Genomic DNA, 9,365 nt, shown 5'->3' with positions numbered 1-9,365 from the left:
CTGCAGGCCAGAAAAGGGCACCAGACCTCATTACAGATGGTTGTGAGCCACATGTGGTTGCCAGGAATTGAACTCAGGACCTTTGGAAGAGCAGGCAATGCTCTTAACCACTGAGCCATTCTCTCCAGCCCCTTCTCTGTGGTTTTGGAGCCTGTCCTGGAACTAGCTCTTGTAGACCAGGCTGGACTTGAACTCACAGAGATTCACCTGCCTCTGCCTCCCGAGTGCTGGGATTAAAGGCATGCGCCACCAACGCCCGGCTAGTCTTAATTTTTTAATTTTAATTTTTTTTTGAGACAGCGTCTCACTTTGTAGCCTTGACTGGCCTGGAACTCACTGTGTACACCAGGCTGGCCCTCAGACTCATAGAGATCTGTTTAACTCTGCCTCCCTGCTGGGTTTAAAGGCTTCCACACCCAGCTTGTTTCTCATATGTTAGGGACAGTCTTAAACAATTTATTTCAACAGTGTTTTTGAGGAAAACTACTAAGCTTCTTGCTAGGGACAGTGACTAATCAGGCAGTTACACAGTGCCTCATTTTCTTTTTATTTATTCTATGTGTCTTTTACATCATGTATCTTGATCCCAATCATTTCCCCATCCCTTCACATCCACCCTCCACCCTTTTACCTCCTCATACAGTCATTTTAAGTTGTTTTTCCATCAAATAATGAAAGCTGGTGACCGAAGTGCAGTGTGACCATGCATTTAGACATTTATGAAAAGGAGCCTGTGCAGGCCTCTAACCCAGCACTCAGGAGGCAGAGGCAAGTGGATCTCGGTGAGTTCGAGGCCAGCCTGGTCTACAGAGTGCGTTCTAGGACAGCCAGGGTTACAAAGAGAAATCCTGTCTCAAAAAAAAGCAAAGGGGTAATAATTAAATATTCTTTAATTTGCATGTATATGTGTAAGGGTATTTGAGTACCATGACTCTTGTGTGGAGGTTAAAGGACCAGGTGGTCAGACTCAGATTGCCAGGCTTGAGGACAAGTGTCTTACCTGCTGAGGCATTTGCTGGTCCCTATGTATTCTTCTTACAGATAGTATTGTCTAACCTGACTGAAGAACGGCGAGCATTCATGACATGGAGCATAAAGTATGTTCTTGGCAGACAAAACAACCAAGTGCAAAGGCTCAAGGTTCTGTGTGCTTGAGGAACTATGTTGTTTGGTAACATGGAGCTCGGCCAGGGCACACAGTTTGACTGCTTTCTTTGTATGCAAAACTTCCTAGTATGAAGTCTGGTGTACAAAGATAAATGAGAAAGGACCTTGTGTCTGTCTGTCTCTTTCTTTCTTTCTTTCTTTCTTTCTTTCTTTCTTTCTTTCTTTCTTTCTTTCTTTCTTCCTTCCTTCCTTCCTTCCTTCCTTCCTTCCTTCTTTCTTTCTTTCTTTCTTTTTTTTTTTTTTGGTTTTTTGAGACAGGATTTCTCTGTAGCTTTGGGGACTGTCCTGGAACTAGCTCTTATAGCCCAGGCTGGCCTCGAACTCACAGGGATCCGCCTGCTGCTGCCTCCCAAGTGCTGGGATTAAAGGCATGTGCCACCACCACCCGGTCTTTCTTTCTTTCTTTCTTTCTTTCTTTCTTTCTTTCTTTCTTTCTTTCTTTCTTTCTTTCTTTCTTTTTTTTTTTTTTTTTGGTTTTTCGAGACAGGGTTTCTCTGTGGTTTTGGAGCCTGTCCTGGAACTAGCTCTTCTAGACCAGGCTGGTCTCGAACTCATATGTGCTTTGTCTTTTAACTACAGGCCTCAAGGATTTAACAATGGGGTGGTGGTGGCACACACCTTTAGTCCTAGCGTTCCCAGGCTGAGGCAGGTAGATCTCCAAGTTCAAGGATACCCTGTTCTACAGAGCAAGTACAACCTTAGGTACAAAGGGAAACCCTGTTTTAAAAAAAGAGACAGAAAGAAAGGAAAGGGGGGCTGGAGAGATGGCTCAGTGGTTAAGAGCACCGTCTGTTCTTCCAGAGGTCCTGAGTTCAATTCCCAGCAACCACATGGTGGCTCCAAACCATCTGTAATGAGATCTGGCGCCCTCCTCTGGCATGTGGGTATACATGGGGGCAGAAAGTTGCATACATAATAAATAAATACATCTTAAAAAAAAAAAAAAAAGAAAGGAAAGGAAACAATAGGTCATGTATCGACTCTTTGATCAACAGAGCCAGTTTCTGGCATCAGTAAGGAAGAGCTCTTATGTCAGTAAAGAAATCCAGGGCAAATCAAGCAAACTGTGGAAAATATGGGGCTAGTGACATGGCTCAGGGAGTAAAGGTGCTTGCTGTGCAATCTGAGTTAGAATCCTGGAACTTCCCCTTACTCTGGTAATAATAATAACACACTTTTAAAAGTTGTGGAAAGCCGGGCGGTGGTGGCGCACGCCTTTAATCCCAGCACTTGGGAGGCAGAGGCAGGCGGATCTCTGTGAGTTCGAGACCAGCCTGGTCTACAAGAGCTAGTTCCAGGACAGGCTCCAAAGCCACAGAGAAACCCTGTCTCGAAAAACCAAAAAAAAAAAAAAAAAAGTTGTGGAAAATCTAAGTCTTCTCCGGAGAATTTCTCTTTTGGGGGGTTGGCATGCGGGTTTGAGACAGGGTCTCTGTATGTACCTCTATCTGTCCTGGAACTCATTAAGTAGACCAGGCTGGCCTCGAACTCAGGGATCCACCTGCCTCTGCCTCTCAAGTGTGCCCCACCACCGTCCAGCTTTAAATCCTAAAATTTCTAAGCAGCTTTTTTTTTTTTTTTTTTAAGTTTGTGTGACTATATCTGTGTGAAGATACGTACACATGTATGAGCATGTCCCCTTGGAGGTTAGAAGAGGGTGTTTATGTCTTGGAGCTGTAGTTTCAGAAGCTTTTCACAGTTCTCAGAGTCTCCCTCTCATAACAGAGTAGGGTTCTATTTCCAACTCTTCTGATGTTAGATTTGGCCATGTGGTTTCACTGGTCAATAAAATGTGAATATACATTGCTTCTGATGGAAGATTTTTAATTTTTTTAAACAGCCAGAGCAAGACATTGAACATCTAACAATTAAATTTTATTATACCTATTCTGGCAATCTTGAAAGCCCATGTCTTAGGGAAGCATCCAGCAATCCTGGTACCTCAGGGAATGCAGTGAGTAGAATCCCTGAAAAGCACACTATGCAGAGTTCCATAGATCTACAGGACCGGCCGGTCCAGAGAGATATTCTAAAATTGCATACAGCCGGCCGGTGGTGGCGCATGCCTTTAATCCCAGCACTCGGGAGGCAGAGGCAGGCGGATCTCTGTGAGTTCGAGACCAGCCTGGTCTACAAGAGCTAGTTCCAGGACAGGCACCAAAAACTTCAGAGAAACCCTGTCTCAAAAAATCAAAAAAAAAAAAAAATTGCATACAAACCCCACTTATGATAGGTTCCCTAATGCTTCTAGCCAACACAAACCAGGGTAAATACATTTGTCTCAGCCAGCTAACAAGATCTGGGGGATGTTAGTATAACTTAGCCCATCCTGATCACTGGATAGGACCTTGCTATCAGTTTTTTTTAAAAAAATATTATGCATACAATATTCTGTCTGTGTGCATGCCTGAAGGCCAGAAGAGGGCACCAGACCTCATTACAGATGGTTGTAATCCACCATGTGGTTGTTGGGAATTGAACTCAGGACCTTTGCTGCTCTTAACCTCTGAGCCATCTCTCCAGCCCCCTTGCTATCAGTTCTGTTTTCACTCGTTAGACTTGTACTGCCTGTCTTCTCTAGTAGATTATTAAGTCATTGCTAACTTTTGTTCCTTCTCACTGTGAATCATCACATCTCAACTAGAGAGTGACTGTAAGGGCAACAGAAAAGGAAGGAACTGCATACCAAGGTCTACTGATTAATTATTCCTGCTAAATTAGTGGCATGAACTTTTTCACCATGAATTTCCTAATACTTCCTTCCTACATAATTTATTATACATATATAACATGTACAAGGGCACTTAATGTTTCTTAGGAAAATTTTATGCAAATAATAATTGAATAATAAAGTACTTGACCGCAATTCGAGGAAGAAAAATTGTATTTCACCAGCTAATAAACTTCCTGCACCTTCAACATCTGTCATTTCTCTGAGAACTAGATCAAATGTCTTGAAAACTAAATGTTAAAACAATGCCAGTTCCTTATTTTAGGCCTTTTAGTCAAAACAAAATTTGGTAGTAAAGGTAAAGAGCCAATGCATATGCTCCTTATTTTTCAAAAGGGATTTTATTTCATAGAAAAAAAAATTCTCTCTGCCTGAAGGATAAACAATATAAAAATAGCCGGGCTGTGGTGGCGCACGCCTTTAATCCCAGCACTAGGGAGGTAGAGGCAGGCGGATCTCTGTGAGTTCGAGGCCAGCCTGGTCTACAAGAGCTAGTTCCAGGACAGGAACCAAAAGCTACGGAGAAACCCTGTCTCGGAAAAAAAACAAAACAAAAAACAAAAAACAACAACAAAAAAAAATATAAAAATATTTCAGCTAAAAAGAGCCCTGGGCAGGTATTACCACAAGTCTTCATTATAGCAGATATTTACTATGATAACAGAAATCAGTTTAAGGAATGTGATTTATTAACATCACGTTCAGATAAAGAGATAAAAGACTTGAATAAGCAAGCAAACTTGAGGAGTGTATTTATGAATGTATACTGGAACAGCTACAATGAAAGACCGGCAAAACCAGCCTTCAGAACAGCCTTTCTGCCTACCGGGAGAAGGGAGGGCTAGACTTCATCTCTTAGATCGCCCTCCCACGCAATTTTTCCACCTCGCAGTTAAAGAATTAAACCCAGACTTCCGATCATGGCGCCAAGCACGTCACCTTCTCCCTGCTCCCCTAGCAAAATCCCACCCAAGTCGACTGACCCCCGCAGGGGATAGTCATAGTCCCCTCCCCTATCCTGGTTGCCTGAATCTAACCAAACTGTGATTAAAAAAGAAATAAAGAAAATGCTTAAAGCCGTCCTGGGAAACTGCGGTGCGGGCGAGACCTTCTGCATGGCTTGAGTGAGGAGACAGGCTCCCACTCCATACCTGGAGGCAGAAGTCTGCGCCGGCCGCAGCTCTCCTGCAAAGCCCCTCCAGCCTTTGTGCACACCTCCCTTCCCGGGAGAGGCCGCGGGGACGGCTGCTGGAGGAAAAGGCCGACCCGGGTGGCCTAGCGCGCGCACTGGGCAGCGTCGCGGTCCTCCTCGCGGAGGCCGAGGCTTTTGTTTGCACCGCGAGGGGAGGGGAAGGCGACGCGGCCCGGGGTCTCGGCTCCCGCTGCAAACAACTGCGGCGGGACGTCCTCCAGACTTTCCGCCCAGACCCCAGGGTAGCATGGCCTCTCTCTACGCACACACACGCACACACACACGCTCGCACAGATCGCCACGCCATCCACGTGCGGAAGGGACGCGGGTGTGAGGAGGTGTGTGTGTGTGTGGGGGGGGGGGGGGGGAACCGAGGCTGCCCGCCCCACGCCGGCCCCACCCTGCCCCGGGTCCGCCCGGGCGACGAGACGCCGCGCCAGGGCCAGCCTGGGAGCGAGGGGCGTGGCCGGGCGGGGCCGCGGGCGCGCAGGCGCAGTGCGTCTCTCAGACGCCGCCGCCGCCGCCGCCCGCGCTGCACCACAGGCCCGAGACAGACAGGGGTCGGGGAGAGAGAGAGAGGAGGAGGAGGTGGCGGCGGAGGCGGGGCGACTCCGGTGACCCGGAGCGCCTCAGACTGGCAGCTGCGGCGACTCCCCCCTTTGTGTCTGGTCTGCTCGGAGTCGCCGGAGCCGCTTCCCGGAGGGGCGCGGGGTGTTTCGCAAGCCCCCGCTGCCCACCCCTTCCTCGGCCACCTACGTCCGTCTTCCCGCCGCCCCCCGCCCTCGGCCCGCGACGCCCAGAGCTGCGGAGAGCGAGGCGGCGGTGGCGGCGGCGGCGGCTTCTTCTTCCTCGGGCTGTGCTGTGATTCGCTCCTGAGAGCCGTCGACGGGAGGAGACCGGGCTTCTTCCACGGTGCTGGGATTTCCTGCAGGCCCCCGCCGACAGCGAGGCCGCGGGGCCGAGAGCCCTCGGAAGGCCAGCCGGGGCCGCCCCGCACCTCCCTGCGTGCGGCGCTCCGGGGCTCGCCGGGGCCGCGACCCTCGTCTCCCCTCCTCCGCGCCCCGAGGCCCGGCCTGCTGCCTGCCTGCGCGACCCTCGCGCGATTGTTCCGAGGAAGCCGTGGGCTCGCCCATGGAGGCCGGCACCTTTTTCGACCCAGTCGGAGGAGTGGATTTATTGATGTCGGAATCCGAGTGAAGCAAGCAACGAGGCGAAACTTTCAACGGAGACCCTACCAACTGCACTCCGAGTCCGGAGCGATGCGACTCGGGCGGCCGGGCGCCACCGCCCGCCCCGCTGCGCCCTTCCCGGCGGTCGAGAACTTGTTCTGATCCTCAGTGCCCCCATCGAGTCCCCGCCCTCCATCCCCCCACCCCCACCCCCGGCACTCTGGATATGTTTTCTCCCAGATCTGGATATTTTTTTGATATCGTGAAGCTACGAGGGAAATAATTGCAGGCATTTCTTCAGGGCTCCCTGCTTCTCTCCTTCTCCCCCCCCCCCAACGGACATGCCTTCAGTTTGGGGAGCCGAGGCACCCTGTCCTAGGCGAATGAAGCCCCCCAGCCACGAGGGAGCGAAATGAAGGGAAATTCTGCAGTGGAATGAGAGCTCTCCAGCTAGGTCCTCGCATCTGCCATTTGTCCTTTCGAACTGCATTGTAATCCGGGCAGGATAAATCAGACGGCGAGACGAGCAGCCTCTGGCCGGCTTTCTCCGCCCGAATTTACTTTCCACATTTCTTTTCTTTGCCTTCCTGCTTCTTGGCTTGCCCAGGGATGACTTCCTCGCTGCAGCGACCCTGTCGGGTGCCCTGGCTGCTATGGACCGCCCTGCTGGTCAGCACTACGGCTGGTGAGTAGCCCTGGGTGGCGCGTCCGGGCTCCTACCCCAGCGGGTGGCGAGGGAGGGAGCCTGCAGAGGCCGAGGCCTGTGCTGCTCGCCCTTCTCAACGTGTGCGCTCGGATCCCGGTGGAGGAACCTGCCAGGGAAATCACCTGCACTGTTTTCGTGTAATTTCACGTCCCCACTCCCTGGTCGTATTCCCTGATCCCTCCCCCACGGGGGGGGGTGTGAGAAAGACATATTGGGTGTGGTATCTTGACATTTTTAGCTGTGAGGTAATGCAAGGATTAAAAATATTATTTCAATCGCTAGTGAATTGTGTCTATTAGATTTTGGAGATAGAACTGGTAGTTTTTTTTTTTAATGTAAAGAAGCAGATTTGGTTTACAATAGAACTAAATACTCACCTGATTGAACCTTATTATTACATTTGGATCACTCTTTGGGAATCCGCGTTACTTTTCGTTATTCAAAAATGTTACCGGATGAATAGAATAATGTCGAGGAAGGCAGAGTGTGAGAATCTTGATACGTTGTATAATACTGTTTGTTGCTGCCATCGTTAATGTTGTTTTGCTCGCAAGAATCTTAGCTATTCCCTGTCTTCTCAGCCTGGACATTTGTACTTTGTATGCTTTTGGAGTTACTGCTGGGCACACAAGTGTTTTGATAACTTTGCTATTAGTCATCTGGCGTCTGTTGGCTTTCCTGTCATTGAGACAACTTTGACCCCGCATCAGACTTCTAGGAGATTTGACTCCTGAAAGTTCTTTGACATTTACTAACGTGTGAAAGGAAACGGTCCTCCCCTTTCCCTTGGCCATTTCCTTTTTAATTCTCAGTCGCCTTGAAAAAAAAAAACACAATACATTTTCTCACTGCAGTTATTTTCAAGCAACGATTTTCGTGGTCTGCGTTTAGAAAATTTCAGGAATGAATTCTTAGTCACATGAAGTATGCATTTTAAAGCGAGTAGACAAAGTAATGGTTTTCCAAATTTTTAAAAGTAATTTTCACATTCAGTAACATTTTCAATGCTGTATTAGACACACAGATTACTTGTTTAATTTACATTTTAGAGGTCTGTCGTTTCCTTTTGTGAATTTGATACTATTGTCTATTGTTGATTAATATTTAGTATTTTACATTTTTGGTTGTGAGCCTAGCCTTTAACGACTGAGCCATATATAGTGTTAAAATCATTGGAAGATCTGATTTGATTACATTTTGAAACTTGATGTTTTAATATTTTTGATTTTTTCATTTCTTTCTGAAGCAAAACTGAAATGTTCTTCTCTAAATTTCTTTGTTAGCTGTCTAAATTCTCTAGCCACAAGTCATGTGGCTCTTGTAAAATATGAAAAGAGCAGAAAAGGCCTAGACACGTAAGCAATCGTTCTGCAGGCAGAAATACAAGAGCGTTTTGTGTTTAAATTCTCTTGAGCATTTTAGAATGCAGATTCTCATTTATAGCGTTGCCCTCGTCATTTTGTGACCAGAACTGATAAAAGTCAGAGAAAAATTAACACTGATTTCAAAACAGTTTCTATTTGGTAAATGAATTTCGTCCTCTTTTAAAAGGGTCTTATATGTAAAGGATCCTTGTATAAACGTGGTCATAGTCCCAGATGATGGCATTTCTGAAGCTGGATCCTAGAGCTGTCATAACTGGTGTTTACTGAGTGCTCGCTATACACCAGAAATTATTAAAAGAGCTTTACATATATTTTCTCCTCTGATCCTCCTGACAGTTCTGTAGCCTAGGTTTTTATTCCCGTTTTATGGAGAGCGAGAAAATTAAGTGCAGAATTTTAAGTAACTCATCACAGTAAACTGAGGAGCCGGGATTATAGCCTGCATCCTTCCGCGGTGCCGACAGCAGGAGCAGCAGAGCCAGCAACAGCTTACTCTCACTTTAACTGGAGCGTGAGATTTGAAAGGAAGCTTGGGCATTTATAAAATAATGGTATGGGTACTGGTCATGCACTGCCATGGTTCTGAACGTGTTAAAAACTTTGTCTCATTCTGTGAGTTCGAGGTCAGCTTGGTCTACCTAGAGAGTTCTAGCCAGGGCTCCATAGAGAAACCCTATCACAGGAACAAAACAAAAACCAAAACCAACTAACCAAACAGAAAACAACTTGGCATGATAGTGAATTGGCTTAGTAGTGCAGCTTTATTAAGTAGCAAGTGACTAGGAAAGCCATGTGGCTGGTAGGTGCAGTTAGTGCAGTGGAATGGGAAAAAATAGTGCACAGGGGCTGAATGTCTAGAAATTCATTAATTATATCTTTAGTAACACTCATAGGGACTTACTGCATACTAAACTGTTCCCTTTACAGTTAAATTTTCTAGTTTTTGTGACGAGGTCTCATGATAGAGCGCAGGCTGGCATAAAACTTGACTTAGTCAAGCTCTGAGACTACAGAC

General features: G+C 47.3%; 1 protein-coding gene across 1 annotated transcript in view; it reads left to right on the top strand.

Moving 5' to 3' along the window:
* The first annotated feature begins 5,715 nt into the window (after nt 1-5,715).
* The window catches only part of Bmpr2 (bone morphogenetic protein receptor type 2), a 98,443-nt gene continuing 94,793 nt past the window's right edge, over nt 5,716-9,365 (top strand). The window contains exon 1 of the mRNA XM_057758372.1: nt 5,716-6,944. Coding sequence (XP_057614355.1) covers nt 6,869-6,944 — 76 coding nt within the window. The 5' untranslated portion in view covers nt 5,716-6,868. The remainder of the gene's footprint in view (nt 6,945-9,365) is intronic.

The sequence above is a fragment of the Chionomys nivalis genome, chromosome 26 (genome assembly GCF_950005125.1).
Source record: "Chionomys nivalis chromosome 26, mChiNiv1.1, whole genome shotgun sequence".
Taxonomy (NCBI): Eukaryota; Metazoa; Chordata; class Mammalia; order Rodentia; family Cricetidae; genus Chionomys; species Chionomys nivalis.
Note: the sequence above shows the minus strand (reverse complement) of the source record. Positions and strands in the feature narration are given on the sequence as shown.